The 16,323-nt window shown below is 44.5% G+C and overlaps 2 protein-coding genes across 4 annotated transcripts; both read left to right on the forward strand.

Moving 5' to 3' along the window:
* Positions 1–2,904: 2,904 nt before the first annotated feature.
* On the forward strand, positions 2,905–6,738 carry RPL34 (ribosomal protein L34). 3 transcript variants are annotated; one of them, XM_030493009.1, is made up of 5 exons: positions 2,905–3,104; positions 3,943–4,016; positions 4,120–4,219; positions 4,935–5,038; positions 6,611–6,738. In XM_030493009.1, exons 2-5 carry the CDS (start codon positions 3,952–3,954, stop codon positions 6,693–6,695), a joined length of 354 nt encoding a protein of 117 aa, XP_030348869.1. In that variant the 5' UTR covers positions 2,905–3,104; positions 3,943–3,951; the 3' UTR covers positions 6,696–6,738. The 3 variants fall into 3 exon arrangements, with proteins under 3 accessions (XP_030348869.1, XP_030348871.1, XP_030348870.1); XM_030493011.1 differs by having other exon boundaries at positions 3,094–3,563; XM_030493010.1 differs by lacking the exon at positions 2,905–3,104 and adding an exon at positions 3,143–3,167.
* Positions 6,739–9,203: 2,465 nt separating this feature from the next.
* Positions 9,204–13,400, forward strand: OSTC (oligosaccharyltransferase complex non-catalytic subunit). Its single transcript, XM_030492760.1, has 4 exons — positions 9,204–9,510; positions 9,705–9,798; positions 11,267–11,464; positions 12,746–13,400. The coding sequence occupies exons 1-4, from the start codon at positions 9,243–9,245 to the stop codon at positions 12,762–12,764; spliced, it is 579 nt and encodes a 192-aa protein (XP_030348620.1). The 5' UTR covers positions 9,204–9,242; the 3' UTR covers positions 12,765–13,400.
* Positions 13,401–16,323: the final 2,923 nt, after the last annotated feature.

Consider the following 16,323-nt stretch of genomic DNA (forward strand, 5'->3'; position numbering starts at 1 on the left):
TTGTCAGAGATTATTATCTTCTTAATGATCTCTGGTGGAAAAGAGGTTCCCAGTTTTGCACTGCCAATAAGCAAATACATCCTGGAAGCCAACCTCCAGTTTTCTCAAGGAAAAAAGTTCACATCCCCAGGCCTTATGATTCCATTGACATCCTGGAAGCGAAAAGATGGGTTTTATAGAATGCCACTGTTAGTTTTCCAAGTCTATAGTTTGTGCATTTGCTAATCCATCCCCTTTGTTATATTCAAGGAAAGAAGAAAGTACAGAAAGAGTTAATGAAACATGTTGGGCATGGAAAATAACTGCTCCCAAAAGGGACAAATTGGTCCTGTGAAGAGGTAGGAGTAGCAGAGAACACGAAAGAATCACTTGACTAGCACTAATCTGTACAAGATAGGCTTAGCGATCTCCTAATTCAAATCTTCTTTCCACATTAGATAACATTAAACCAGTTGTCACAAAACTAACATTTCTGGATGCTTTGGTGAGCTGTTTGCCTGATAGTCCTGTTCCTCTTACAAAATAAACAGAAAATGTTTGAAAAACTAGGCCAGCACATCAGCAGAAGCAATCTGCTGGAATTTAAGTGACAGCTCCTAAATTTACACCAACCGAGTTTAGAGCCCAAATCAGGTAGGTTCAAAAAGCATCAATACTGTTGTTCAATAATAAAATAGTTACCTGTTGCACTGACAACATCTAAACTAAACTATTCCATCATAATTTAATAGTGTTGTTCTTTAACAATTGGATTCTGTTACACTTTTATATTTAGGCATGATTATTTAATCTGATTTAATTGGCTTTCTTATTCTCCTCAGGGTTCTGGGCATAGAAAATTCATATTAAATACTCTAATTGCTCTGAAGTGTACTTGTCATCTGAAATATGCTCCTATTTTAAATGTACCCTAAAATCTAGTTCATACATATTTTCTCTTCTTTCATGAATTAGAAAAATTCTGGTGTCCATAATTTGCACTTAAAAAGAGTCAATAATTAACCAAAATAATAATTATAGATCGAAAACAGAGAGGATGCAGTACAATGAACTTTCAAACCCGTAAATAAGGCCAGGAGCACACATCAAAGCTCTCTGAGCACCCGCTACTCTCCAAAAGCAAAGCTGAAGCTGCTAACGATGGCAGCAGCACCCTACATATTTAATACGCAGGTCCCTGGTTATCTTTGTAGAATATTGCTCAAGCCAGGGGAGCAAAGGAGCATTTCAGGGCTTACACACAATGAGCCTGATCCTGTGCCTCTCACAGACAGTGATTTTCCATTGATGCCATATGAAGATTTTGCCTGTGCAAGTCAGCATCCTTTGCAGCCGCGGCCACAATGTGTTCACCCGTACTGTGAGAAGGAGGAGATGGGCTTTGTGTGGCAGAGTGGGACCGCCACCAGCTGCAGGAACTGGAGAGCATAAGGCATGGAAACTTGTGCTTCAAAGTCTCTCAGTCTTTGATGCGTCAGCGCTACGTGGCAGGATCCATTAGGAAGGCCACAGATGGATGGTGGGGGACTTCCTATCGCCAGCCAGCTGCCCATTTCAGAACGCAGAGGCCAGCTTTGCTTGACAACGTGCTTCTCAGCTTGTCAGGGACCTGCATGCATGGATGGGAAATGAAAAAAGTGTCTGGGAGAAGACGTGTAATTTGGAGGGGTTCCTTTCCTTCATACAAAAGCAGTGCTTAATGCAGTTGCAAGGGGTCGATAGGAGTAGCTCTTTGTGTTTATGTTTTAATAACTGCTGATTTGGCAGATCTGGCACCATTGGAACACTGCTTCTGGCTGCTGAACAACCATCTTATACTCCCTTTGCTCTTGCTGTTTCTGTTCCTTTCTTTTCTCGGGCATCTACCAGAGGCCATTAAATACAAAAGTCAGAACACAGCCCAGCTCAGCAAGCTTGCAAGATGCTGACTCCGGAATGTAGTGAGGGTGTACTAAGGGAAAGATCAACTAGCTGTGTCATGTTTCCCCTTTGCTGTTCTCAGGCACCTATGGCTTGGAAATAGGATTTTAGGTCAAGTGGACCTTTGACCTGACCTGCAGAGAAACATTTACATATCTTCATATTCCTGCTTGAGCGCCTGCCCAGGTGTGTTGTCTGCCGGTTTGGCATGCAAAAGCATGTATGTGTGACTTGTAATTTAGAACTTAGAGCAGCACACTGAGAAATGGCTTATGGGCCTACAAGTGCATAACTACCATAACAAAGAACAAAATGTTCTTTCTGAGGAAAGAAGCTGATGTTTTAGAAGAATAGTTTTTCAGTAAAACATACAAAAAATAAAACAAGAAGGGGAGGGGGGAAGAGAGCATGTGCACAGGATCCCTGGGGAAAGTGGAGAAACCAAGCGTAAGAAGGACATGGACCTGCTCGAGCGAGTCCAGAGGAGGCTACAAAGATGCTCAGAGGGCTGGAGCACCTCTCGTATGAGGACAGGCTGAGAGAGCTGGCCTTGTTCAGTCTGGAGAAGAGAAGGCTCAGGGGAGAACTTAGAGCAGCTTCCAGTGACTAACAGTGGACTACAAGAAGTCTGGAGAGGGACTTTTTACAAGTGTGTGTAGTGACAGGACAAGGGGGAATGGCTTTAAGCTGTCAGAGGGGAGATTTAGATTAGATGTTAGGAAGAAGTTTTTTACTGTGAGGGTGGTGAGACACTGGCACAGGTTGCCCAGAGAAGCTGTGGCTGCCCCATCCCTGGCAGTGTTCAAGGTTTGAGGAACCTGGACTAGCGGAAGGTGTCCCTGCCCATGGGTCCCTTCCAAACCTAACCGTTCTGTGACTCGCAGCAGAGGGGATCCTGTGGTGCTTTGCCTCATCTCCTCACACCAGCTCACCACCTCCGCTGCCCGCGCTGCCGGCTCTGCCCCGCTCCTGCCGCTGAGCGGCGCTCCGCCCCACCCCAGCCGTACAACATGGCGCTACCCTCGCTCCTCCGCTTCCGTACAACATGGTGGCGCCCATGCCACCGTGGCCAGGACGCCGGCTACAACGCGCCGGCACCACTATTCCTTCCGGGTTTCAGCGCGCCACTATTTCAATGTTGACCCGAGCATGTCCGCTTCCTCTTCCGGGTCCGGCGGCGCCAGGTATGGCGGAGTTACCGGGGGGCAGCGGGCGCTCATCCACCCCCATCCGCGGCCCGGCGGGCGGTGGGGGCGGCCAAGGGCCGCGGGGGGCTGTGGCGAGGGGCCGGCGGCACTGCGGCCCTCGCTTGGGCCGGCGGCGGGTCCAGAGCTGCGCGGCGGGGAGGCCGGGCCTGCGCTGAGGGGCTCCCGAGAGGAGCCCGCGTCTCCGGGGCCGCAGCGAGCTGGTGCTGGGGGCTGCGGCGCTGAGCCTCGCCTCCTCCCGGCCCGGCGCCCGAGGAGCGCCAGGCTCGGCAGCGGGGATTGCGCTGCGGGGGATGCCGGGGCCTCCTTGCGGCCTTGTTCCCTTGCGCCGCTGTGCAAACGGGGTTCTGCGGGTTTCGCTGCCTTCGTCGCGCTGTGCGGGGCCCGGAGAAGGTTCCGGTCTTGGCCTGGAGTGTGGTTAATACAGCTTGCTGTCAGGTAGCGTTTGGTTCAGCTTGGCTTTCAGCCTTGCCAGTGAAGCTTATGTTGATTAGATAATACGCGGCTTCTAAGGCTTTATACAGTGTTGTAGGGGAGCATGATATCATACAGGCAAGACCAGGATGTTGAACTGCGTTCAAATTAGTTCAGATGAATCTTCATTGCAAACCTACCTGCCATCCCATTTTGTTGTTTTTTAATATAGTTTTGTTGGCTGTCATTGATGAGGAAATGCCTTAATTTTCTTAACCCAGAATCAGCTGCTGCTGGTTCAGATCTTGCCCAGTGCTTCAGTGCAGGTGATGCTGTGATATGTGAACATCCATGTGGATGTTGAGCCTTTAAAGTAGTACTGCTTTGTTTTTGACTACTACAGGTGTAAAAAATGGTTCAGCGCCTGACTTACCGCCGTAGGTTGTCCTACAACACAGCTTCCAACAAGACCAGACTGTAAGTAAGACATAGTTTCGATGAAAACTTAACCTACATTTTAAGAAAGCTAAGTTTAAGTTTTGGTTCTTATGTTAACTGAGTATTTTTCTGCCATACTTAGGTCCCGAACACCCGGGAACAGGATTGTTTACCTTTACACCAAGAAAGTGGGGAAGGCACCAAAGTCAGCATGTGGTATCTGCCCAGGAAGACTTCGTGGTGTAAGTCTGAGCCTTACTGGCATAGGACTTTTAATGCGCTTTTTTTTCTGTACGAAGAGCCTCTATATATAATATAATGTGTCTGTTGATTAATTCTTGTTGGAAAAACTTTCTTAAAATATTTTTATCCAAATACTGTAAAGCTTAACTGGTAAAATAAGCTTTGAAAGCTCAAAGAGTAAGTGCCTTTTTTAAGTTCTTTCAGAGAACCACTTCTGCTTGTGGTTCTCATTGCTGTTATATCTGAACTCTCTTGTTTTTATAAGATGTGACTGGCTGAAATTTTCTTGGAGGTGATTCTGTAGCAGGTTTAAAAGTCTTTAGGTTGGATTTGTTAGGTGGGCTTTCAGTTTTAGGAAAAAGGAATGATTTGTAACACAATGTCTTTCTCCAAACTGTTGTCTTGGTGTAACGTTGTTGCTCTTAACAGTGGTGGGAATGCTTGAGCACTGTCAATCTTTGAGCGCTTGCTACCCTTGGGAAAACAATCTTTTTTTAGTAAACAATTTTTTAACCAATCTGTGGGTGAAACCCTGTGGTAGAATGAAAAGATCGGCTTAGGAATGCTGAAGATGGCACATATTACAAGCTGTGACTTCAGTCACTTTTTTGCATCTTGAATAGTCAGCTTCAGATGTTGCTGTTTTAAATTATTAGAGTGAATTTTCTTGATACAGCTCTCTTAGGATACACTTCTCATTTTTGATTTCTGTAGGTTCGTGCTGTGCGTCCTAAAGTTCTTATGAGGCTGTCAAAAACAAAGAAGCACGTTAGCAGAGCCTATGGTGGTTCCATGTGTGCTAAGTGTGTCCGTGACAGGTAAGCTTACAGAAAGTCAACTTTATTCTTAGACTTTGCATGACATTCTTACACCTTGCATGTTTTCTTAATGTGGACCAAAACTTTGAAGACACTTATCTGGCACTGGTATAGTAAAATGAGAGGGTAAGCACGGGGCACGTTAGTCGTGGTGCATGCAATTTTGTACTGTGGATTTGAGCTAATTCCTGCATGTGAAGCTCCTCTGTAGCGAGCTTGTTATTCATGATTTCTTACTGCACTGTTGCTTTGGTGCTAAACAGTCTGCTCATCCTGGATTTTTATATTTTATGTTGAGCCCACATAGTAAAGATTTTTCTCTTTTGTTGTCCTATTCTTCTGTATTCTGCAAAGGTACTAGTGTAAAATCAGTTAGGCTTCTGGTTTCTTTCTAGGATTCAAAGCTATTGATTGGTTGCATATAAGCATCTTTATGTGGTTAAGCTTTAAGATGGCCTTTGCTGGATGTCACCGAATTCAGTTTTAGTATGTAACAACTGTACATCCTATACTTCCTTGGCAAGTTTGAGGAAGAACATGTATTACAAAGAACGACATCTCTGTGAATGGTAATCAAAGCAGATCTCTGGAGTCAGCAGTCTAATGCCAGTTCTTTGATCTGTAGTGCAAATCTTGCCAGCATTTTTTTTTCTTGTGTGAGTTCTAAGTTGAATCATGTTAGGTGCCACTAGAGACAGGTTGCTACAGCTGCAGATCTGTAGCATAACTTCTCTGTGTTAAAAGACAGGGTTTTTTCTGAGTGTTTTCCTGAACACTTTATGAGCTTGGTAGGTCCTTTTTAGTGCATAAGTATGCTTTATTTTTATTCTGCCTAAACTGCACTCTATTCTGCATCTGTTTAAGCATCTTTGGTAGGTCTTGTGTGCTGCAGAAGTAGCCATATATACCAAATGCACATGGAACAGCATTGAAATGGTGTGTTTGTGCTTTTAACTCAAAACTGTCAAGTGGGCTTTTGATGTGTAAGTACTATTGCGTAGGTCCATCTGCATGGTGGCTCTACATGTCTTTCAGACACAACTGTCTTTAGGCATGGCTTGCCCTGCCAAGGTTTTCCCTGTTCATGTGCACAGGAGCTTTAATCCTGAGAGGGAAACTGTTCTTGTTTTGGTAACTGGACTCGCATAGTTTTCTGTAGTTCTGAGAAAAACAGCTGACTGCAACTGGCCACACCAGTTCTGACTTTGAGAATGTCTAAATTAGTTTGTGAGTGAGGAGTTTTGGGTTTGCCTTTGAAGTTAGTGGAGGTGGGAGTTTTTCCAGTGTTCAGCCATCAGGTATTACCTTGGTTGCCTACAAGCCACTTGCCCTAAGTTCGCAGGTGCACTAGGCCTTCTTCCCGATTGCTATGTTCGTATATTTGTTCACTGTCTGTGTCTCGATGCTAACAAAGCACATTGATGGTTTACGGGTTCATGTACTTCGGAACTAACACCACAAGTGCAATGAATGTTGGAGACAGCAAACTAATTGTAACTTTGTCTTATTTTTGTGTTTTCACTTAAGTAGATACATGTCCTAAAGTTTTATGTTTGTTGTTTTTATTTCCAGAATCAAAAGAGCTTTTCTTATTGAAGAGCAGAAGATTGTTGTGAAAGTGTTGAAGGCACAGGCACAGAGCCAGAAGTCAAAGTGAATCTATTTGCAGTTTCAGCCCAATAAATGAAAGCTCCACTTTTCTTGTGTTCTGTCATTCCATGTGCTAGTCTAAGCTGGCAGGAGCTGCTTCTCACAGCTTGTATGATGCAGAACTGGGGTTTGGTGCGATAAGTCAGGATTCTGGGCTGCGTGCAGACTGGGAAATCAAGCATGTGGAAAGAGTTCTGGTTAAAAAGGACTCCCAGCTCTGTCTCACAATCCTGTAGAGGGATTGGAGTAGCTTTCAGCAATGCAGTTGTGGGTTGGTTTTTTTTTTCCATGGCAACAGCTGTGTATGAAGTCGTCAGAGGACTTCACTCAGAAGAAAGTGAGTAATCTGAAAAAGAAAAGCAAACAAAAGAAGACTTTAAGGGTTGGAAGAGAGCTTGTCAGATGAAGAGGAGAGCTAGTATAGGTGTAAGGTAGTTACTTTTTTGTAGTAGCATGTGTTAGTTACTCAAGTCTGCGGTGGGAAGAATAGCCTGACTTCTCAAAGCCAGTTCTGTATCTACCAGGCAGTTGCGTACTGCTGCATCTGGATCTCCTGGAAGAAAGCCACGCGTGTTGTATTTATTCTGTTTGTGTGTTAGGTGCTTCCTGGGTCAGCAGTTGGACGTATGATCCAAGAAGAGCTCCAGGGCACAGCTAGGACAGACTGTCATTGGCTTCATTCTGTTCTGTAGGGAGAAATGTAAATGTGCCTTTAATGCTATCCAGGAGTGTTTTAACACTGTGGATTATTCTTGCACTAACTGCAGGTGCAGTGGTATTCCTCACCTCAGCTCTGAATTTTGGAACTATTCTTAGTATCTGGCAAGAAGTGGGTATCTATTTTTACCAGTAACTATTTCTTCAAAAAGTAGTGAGCTTTCAGCTCCACCACTGTAATAAGGAGGGAGGAGAAATAATTACTGAGCACACAGACTTACCAGGAGCAGTGAGGATGCCATTTGGAGAGGTTTTGAAGGCGGCTTGTGTTTCTGCTCAAGCTGTGGCTCCTAGGGATCGGTGCACATTCCTCCTCCAGACTGTGCTGTCTCTTCACACCTTGCCTAGCCCTGAAGCTTGTCAGCCCGTACAGTCAGCCAGGAAACATCACAGGAAAAGGCCTGCCCTTTTGGTGACAGCAAACTGGTACTTGGGTCACCTGCCTGCAAACTCACAGCTGTGGTGGTGTCTCCTGGGTTTGATGGCAGGAGGTTGCTGTTGTCGAGGCTTAATGCTGTGCGTGGTGAAAAGAGCTGTACCTCCCCAAGAATGGATTCACAGTCCCATGGCGTGAAAATAATTCTGTCAATATTCTCAAAATGGATAAATGTTGCCCTTAACTCATGTAGCTTTAAGTATGAAGCATTTCTTTCTCTTCAGCTTGGGTTATGCCAAAACTTGTTCCTAAGGCTGTAGCAGATTAAAAGAGGTTTTAAGACTAACAGTACCCTGACTTTTTTAGGTGCCTTTACTACAGTTAGTTTACAAGGTTAAAATTTTATTAGTTGCTGCCTTACTGTGCTAGTACAAAAGTCAATACTTCAGTGTGCTGAAAAAATGGTTTTAAAGCAGAAAGTAGCAAGCAGGGCAGGCGTAACTAATCTGCCCCGAAAATGCTCCCGTTTTACTGGCGAGCTGGGAGATTAGAGTTTTCCTTGGAGCTTTTGGAAAAGAAGCACAATGGAGGGGGAATACTTTTGGAATAATTGGGAGAAGTGTCATAAGCATCTGTTGACAGGCTAACGATGCTGAGAGGGAGATTCTTCCAAAAAGGAGGGCTCAGACTGAAAATGATCCATTGTACGCTTACAGGAGTAAGATGGTCAGGGTACAGGCAGGTACTCCGCTTGCTCTCGGCAGCTGCTGGGCTGGTTTGATGCACTTTATCCCCCCTCTGCCGCAGTCCCAGCGTGCGGCTGCTGGACTCTTCCCCGGCCCGGGCAGGACGGGGTGCCGCATGCTGCCGTGCAGCCAAGGGCCCTGCGCTCCTGCAAACACATAGACTCGGGTAAGCCGCGCTCCAGATCTTTTCTTGCCCTCGGCCCTGTGTCTCCGCAGCCCCGCTATGCAAGCTGACGCGCGGGACGTGGCTTTTTCTCCCCCTTGCCAGGAGACTGCCGCGGCGCTCGGTGCCGCTTCGCCCGAAGAGCGCTCCCGGCCGGCCCTTGGCGGCGGCTCCGGGGCCGGTGCTGCACCTTCCCGTAGGAGCGTTCCACAGGGGGACTGGCGGCGAGCGCCTGTGCACCCAGACGCGCACACACGTGTCCGCGGCCGCCAGCCCCGCAGCGCTGCGGGACCCGGCCGCGGCGACACGTGGCTGGCTCCGGCCCCGCCCCAAGCGCCGCGCCGTTACCCAGCACCGACACGTCAGGGCTGCTGGATCCTGGCAGGTGAGTAAGACGGCGTAGATCCTCCCATAAGCGGCCTGCATTTCCAGGTGCTTTTGGGCAGCGAAAAAAAAAATGCGCTTTATGTCTGTAATTTCCTTCTGGGAGTAGCTTTTGGGTGTTTGTTTTAGGTTGGCTTTTTAAAAATTTGTTAATTTGCCCCTGTCAGGATGCGGCAGCCGATTTCCGTTTCCGCCTTCGTGTCCGCTGGCGGAGGGCGGCCGCGGCGGGGCGAGCCGGGCCGGTCAGGGAAGAGAGCGGGGCCGCGGCTGTGCGCGGGGCCGGTCCGCTCCGCCGCCATGGAGACGCTGTACCGCCTGCCCTTCGCCGTGCTCGAGTGCCCCAACATCAAGCTGAAGCGGCCGAGCTGGGTGCACATGCCCTCGGCTATGACCGTTTACGCGCTGGTGGTGGTGTCCTACTTCCTCATCACGGGAGGTGAGGCAGGGGCCGGTGGGGCGGGCGGCGCGGAGCGGGCTGCCGGCTCCTGCGCCAGGCAGCAGAGTTCCCCCTTGCCCGGCTCCAGGTCGGTCGTGAAAGAGGAACTGGGTCCAAGCCCGAGCGTCCCTGCGGTGCTGGGGTAGCGCCTGGTGTTCGCGAGTCGAAGGTGGCGCTTGCCTTTCTCCCCGCAGGGATTATCTACGATGTGATTGTGGAACCTCCCAGCGTGGGGTCGATGACAGATGAACACGGGCACCAGAGGCCGGTGGCTTTCTTGGCCTACAGGTAAGAGGGTAGGAGCGGGGCTCTGCCCCTCTGAGAGAGGTGCTGCAAAGGCCTAAGCACAAGGGAATACACCTGTCTGGCAGAGCTCTGCATCTGCGGTTTTTTTTTTTTGTTTGAGACCTGTGCAAGGCAGGATCTGTTTTATATCAGTCGTTAGTTTGCAAATATTACAAAAAAAGCTTTGAAATCAATGGAAATAGAAAATCTCAGCCCTTTTAAAACTTTCACAAATGAAAAGTCTGTACTTCTGTCGGAACTTCTTTTTCTTCCAAACTCTTGCTAATAAAGTCGAGTTTTATAGTGGATGCAGATGTATTTGATCATAATTCATAGCAGCTTACATAATGTTTGTGAAACTTCAAGTTCTGGCCTTTTAAACTAGTGTAATTGAGACTTTTGTGTCTAAGGATGGGGAACATAGTTATAAATGTGTAACAAGAGTGTCTTTCTTTGAGCCTTTTACTTCTATTACTGCAAATATAGTAACCAATTGGTCTGAAAAGGGTTAAATCTACATTTGTAATAGTGTTTTTAATGTGTGTGGGAACAAATAATGGTTTTTGTTAAATACAAAAAAACGTTCTTTGAATCTGTGGGGTCTATGACATTCCTCATGTACAAATTTTGACTTGGACTAGGTGTAGTGTACATCTCAGACTGGCTTGGTTTGTCGCAGTGTGGATGTGTCAGGCTACTGCAGGAAGTTGGTAGCGCTTCAGTACAAGTCAGTGAAAACAACATGAAAAAAGATGTACTTGTTTTCAGGATATGAGATGATAATATATAATATAATAATAACTCCTCTATTAGCATCCACAGTAGTTTCATCCACACATCCAATTTAATGAGGTTGTTAGTATTGCTAATTACAAGGATAGGAAAAGGGTTTAGTGACTGTGGGAAGCAGGAGACTCATGATCCAGGTGCAATATTCATTCTGCATCTCTGTTTCCCCTGTCTGCATCTGAGCTTTGTAAGAAGGAAATCTTGCCTTGTGGGCTGACAGAGGTCTGGGGCGCTTTCAGGCTGGGTCCCCACAATCAATATATGTAGGCTTAGTGAGCAGGTAGCAAAACATACTGCAGGCAGGAACTGCTTTTGCTGTGTGCTGGAGCCACTAGATGTGCTTCATATGCTAACATAGTGCTTTGAGTGGGATTTGTACTGAGATGAGGATTCAGGCACTGCTGCCTGAACATTGGGATGGAAATAAGTCTTCGAAAGCTCAGTGGCTCAGAGGTTGTGGTTCCGTGCCTCAAGTCCGTGAAACTGTGAAAAAGGCTACTTCAGGTATTTCTAAAAACTGATGAGCTTGTGTAGTACCATTATTTGTACAGCTAAAGCAGATTGAGTAGATGAGGTTTGGAATGTAAATAGTTTCTCTAATAAAACTAATATTTTTTCTGACTCTCTCTTCTTCTCTTCACATCTCCCCCCCCCCCCCCCCCCCTTTCTTTTTTTCTTTTAGGGTAAATGGACAATATATTATGGAAGGGCTTGCATCCAGCTTCCTCTTCACAATGGGTGGCATAGGATTCATCATTCTGGATCGATCCAATGCGCCAAATATCCCCAAGCTGAATAGGTTTCTTTTGCTCTTTATTGGTTTTGTCAGCGTGCTCTTGAGCTTCTTCATGGCCAGAGTTTTCATGAGGATGAAATTACCGTAAGTGATTTAATAATCTTTCAGCTTTTTTTCTTTGTGGCTCGTATGGGGTAATGTTAAATTTAAGAGTGACAGAAAATAAAAATGAGGAATGCTAAAGATCTGCAGCTTGGCTATAAGTTGCTTTTTTCAATGCATTTTTGGCACAAGCTACCTTGAATGCTTTTTGGAGCCAGCTACTCTAAGATTGTGCTGTGGTTTAAGAAAAGTGACGGTTCCTGCTATGTCAGATGATGTGATTAGTGAGTCTGACTTACAATGAATTTTAAGGTAGACTGGGTATGTACTGATCAGGTAAAAGTAATGACAAGGTAGGGCTTTGAGGAAAAAGCAAGTGTCAAAGAACTTGAAGGAAGGCATATGAGTTGCTTACAGTGACAGTGTTCAGAGTCATCCAAAGCAGTCCTATAGTAAAGGTGATGTCTCAGGTTTTTTTGTTGCTGGAACACTGAATGTAACATTGAAGCATACAATGTATGTGATGTTTTAGTACATCTGTATTCACACATCAAAAAGTAGGAAAGATCTGGAGCTTTCAGACATTGGAAAATCCAAATGCAGGATTTTTGATTTGCCCCTCCCACCCCGTTTATTCCTCAGTCCATTTTATGTAAGAATAGCTGAAACCTGATGTTTGGAGCTACTGGTTTGGGGTAGCTCCATGGCTTAACAATGACAGTAATTTCTCATTTCTTAAATATATTTTTTAATCTCTGCAATGTAGTTAAAAATCTTGTTTTAAAACGCAGAAGTGACGGGTTCTCTAGCGGCAGGTAGCTGGATAGGGACCTACTCTGTATTTTCTTGCTTCGTTGATGCTATATATTTTCTTGTTTCATTGAGTACACGTGTCTTAAAGTTCTCTTTCTTAAACTCGTTAAAGAAACATGGCTTCAGAGAAATGGAAGAGAAAAAGAGTCCAGAGTTGTTTGGAGTGTCAGAAAATGTTGGGTTATACTGCGTATCTGAATGTTGGTAGTTTGTGCAGTGGGTGCAAATAGGTTCATAGGGTGTAACCTGGGCTTCAATAATTCCAAATAATTACCAAAGCTGGATTGAGAACAGGCTAATCCATTTTCAGTGGTCACTGAAGAAAATCAACCGAAGAAGGAGCATGTAGTTAAACTAGCCAGTTTGTACCTGGGTGGGATTTATTATTTCAAACAGCCTTGATCAGCAGAGTTTTTGGCAGTCTGAAGTTTTTGTTTTTTCTCTTAATTTTTGAGGAGTGCTGCTTGTGTTTGCTAACTTGTTTTCTAACTTAGTTTTTTTTTTCTATAGGGGCTACTTGATGGGTTAGTGCTTCCTGTGGTGTATGTAAGTCAGAGCTGAATTTACTCCTCTTCATGAAGTGTTTAAGCAGCAGCAGCAAGAAAAAGATTCCACAGTCACCATCAACAGGAAAGAGACCTGGCTATGAGAAACATCTAGGGAAAGAGTGCTTTCTCTGCAAACAAACTTTCACTACCAATGGCTGATTTGTAGTTTTGAAGCAATGTATTCTCATTTCTGTGTCAGAGCTTTTGAAAAGAGCAAGTTACCTAGCTGGGTTTTTCTTTTGTATCCCAACTCAGTATGAAATAGAGAACCTATCTCTAGCTCTACTTGAAATGAGTACTAGCCATTGGCTTGACGGTTCTTTGTTGCAGGACTGTCTCCTGTTCCCTGTGTGAGACAATTATATGTGTGAATTGGAGAAGAAACACCAGAAACGTTTCTTTCCAAGTTATAATTAGAAAATTAGTAACTTTGGGTGCTTTACAGTCAAAATACAATGTGTCTAAAATGATTTCAAAGGCACCTTTTGCCTTGATATTAATGGCTCTATGTGAGCAAATCCAGACATGCACTGGGAAAGGCAAACTGTATGAATGTGCATTTCTTTTTGGAAAAGTGTATGAAAGGAGCCAAATAAAACTTATTTTCTACAAAATTATTTGAATTCTGTGCAGTTTCTGAAGCTTTTTTTTTTTTGTGTGTGTGTGCTTGACTAGGCTTGAGATGCCATGACCATAGAGTTTCAGCTTTATTTTTCACTATTTGATAACGTTTTGGTTTGTTTTGGTTTTTTTCTTAATATCAAGGACAAGAAACCTCATATTTTCCATGAACTTGTCCTGTATCCAAATGACACACTGTTATTGGTAGCCAAGGAAACTTCTGAAGCTGCTGCTTTTTTGTGCAAGAGGCGAGGCTCTAACTTCTTTTGTCTTAATTTAAAAAGATTGACTGTTACTATCACATTTCACTGAAGTATTGCATTTTGGGGAGGGAAATATCCCTCTAAATCTCCATAAATGTCTTTTTTGCAAGCAATATGTGTTTGAAGCACAATATGTTTTCGTTTGTATAATAGTTGTCAGTGAGAAATGTTATTCCCATAGTTGTGAAGTGAGTATTACTGTTCACATACTTAAACAAATTTCTGAGCTAGCTGTTAATCATCTGCCCTCGGGATATGTCACTTCCACTCCTTCATCCTTACATACAATGTGACTTCGTTTGCTCATTTTGCATGTTTGTCATTAAGATTTAAGATAGCTTAAGCTGTGTTAGAAGGCTCATAACTGTAAAGTTTCCACTTGTTTCAAAGCAGTTACCTTCAAAGCAGTCACTGCTTTCAGTGAGACATCTGCTTACCTTCAAGGGGGAGGACTGGTATTATGTAAGTAAATAACTGGATATGTAAGTCAACTTTTAAATACACCTGAGAGCGAAGTCAAACCAGAAAGTCACTTGACTGAGTATAATCAAGATTCCTCAGGCTCAGTACTTGTTCCACTGCAGTTCAGCTTCAGCCTTCATGTTTGCAGCTGATTCTAAATGAGCATGCTCTTTAACAGTGGTTTTAAGGGCATAGTTGAATGTCTGTGATCTATGAAATGAATTTGATTATAATTGCATGCTAGGTGACATAACTTGGAACAAATAAAGCAGACATATAATTGCAAGGTAGAAGAGAGTTTTGGGAGAGTAAAACTCAGATGATGATTCTGTCTGCAGCAAACAAGGTTGAGTGATCCCGTATGTTTCTTTGGTCACAGTCTACAAACTAGATCTGGTATGATCCTCTGCCAAAGCATGACGCTCAGAGAGAACCAGGAAAACAAATGCAGAGCAGAAGACAGACCACCCAGAAATTAGGTGCATGCTGGGTATCAAGATGTAAGAATGCACGACTGGAGATTGTTTCATTTTGGATGTGAGTTGGAGGCTTCTTTTCTACCCAAGAGAAAATTCCTGCTGAGCACTGTCAAATAAGCTGCAAAGAGGTACTGCTATGCATTATAGGAATCCCATTTTCAGTTAAAGAAAGGCTAGCATTTTCTGTAAATGTCTGCTATTCTTTATAGGTAACAGCAGGTGGCTTCTGCTGTAGGGGTTTAGCAATATTTCGGTGAATGAAAGAAAAGATCCTGTAACTAGTGACAATACCCATCTGCGTTTGGTGCTCGTATCTTCTAGGGTGAACCGAACTAGATTGTGTGGTGGGAAATTAAAACCAAAATTGAAACCCTGTGATAAAGCTAAAGCAGAGTTTATAGGAACACGTCTCTCCATGATTAAAAACAGAAGTTTGGCCTACTTCCAAATGCAACAAATAGCATCAGGCTGAAGTGTGGAGGTCTTGATTTTCTGGCTGTCTTGCTAGAGAAAATACTGGATTCGTGGCTTCTCCATAGGCTTCAGTATAATCTGAGGGATGATGCCTAGTTGGTATATTCAGGAAGAGATACATAACCAGTGCAGCTTTTGAAAATAATATATGCATATATGAACCCTTAACAATCCAAGTGAGCTTACACTTAAATGAGTTAAGATGAAAAGTACCTCTAGATAGAAAACCCAGACATTCTGGTTTCCTTTTTTTTCCCCCAGTACTTTTTCCAGACTCCTGCCAATTGTGGAACAGTAACATAGAATCACAAAATCATTTAGGTGGGAAAAGACCTTTAAGATCATTGAATCCAACCATAAACTTAACACTCCTAAGTTCACTACTAAACTGTACCTAAGTGACACATCTACATGTCTTTTAAATACTTCCAGGGATGGTGACTCCACCACTTCCCTGGGGACCCTGTTGCAGTGTTTGACAGCCCTTTTGGTGAAGAAATTTTTCCTAATATCCTGGTGCAACTTGAGGCTGTTTCATCTTGTCCTGTTGCTTGTGACCTGCAGACTGACACCCACCTTATTACAACCTCCTTTAAGGCAGTTGTAGAGAGCAATAAGGTCTCCTCTGAGCTTCCTTTTCTCCAGGCTAAACAACCCCAGTTCCTTGAGCTGCTCCTCATAAAACTTCTTCTCTAGACCCTTCACAGGCTTGGTTGCCCTTCTTACCCTCAAGCAGATCATTACTCCTGACCAACTTGGTTTCAGCTGCAAACTTGCTGAGGGTGCACTTGATCCGCTCATCCAGGTCATTGATAAAGAGATTAAGCAGAACTGGCCCCAGTACTGAGCTCTGGGGAACACCACTTGTGACCAGCTGCCAAGAGGATTTAATTCCTTCACCACCACTCTTTGGGCCTGACCATCCAGCCAGATTTTTACCCAGCAAAAGGAACACCCATCCAAGCCATGAGCAGCCAGTTTCTCCAGGAGAATACTGTGGGAAATGGTGTCAAAGGTGTTACCAAAGTGTAGGTAGACAACATCCACAGCCTTTCCCTCATCCACTAAGCAGATCACCTTGTCATAGCAGGAGATTGGGTTAGTCAAGCAGGACCTGCCTTCAATAAACCCATGCTGACTGGGCCTGATCAGCTGGTTGTCCTGTAGGTGCTGCGTGATGGCACTCAAGATGATTTGTTCCGTAACTTTCCCCAGCCCCAAGTCAGACTGACAGGCCTGTA

The sequence above is a fragment of the Strigops habroptila genome, chromosome 7, assembly GCF_004027225.2.
Source record: "Strigops habroptila isolate Jane chromosome 7, bStrHab1.2.pri, whole genome shotgun sequence".
Taxonomy (NCBI): Eukaryota; Metazoa; Chordata; class Aves; order Psittaciformes; family Psittacidae; genus Strigops; species Strigops habroptila.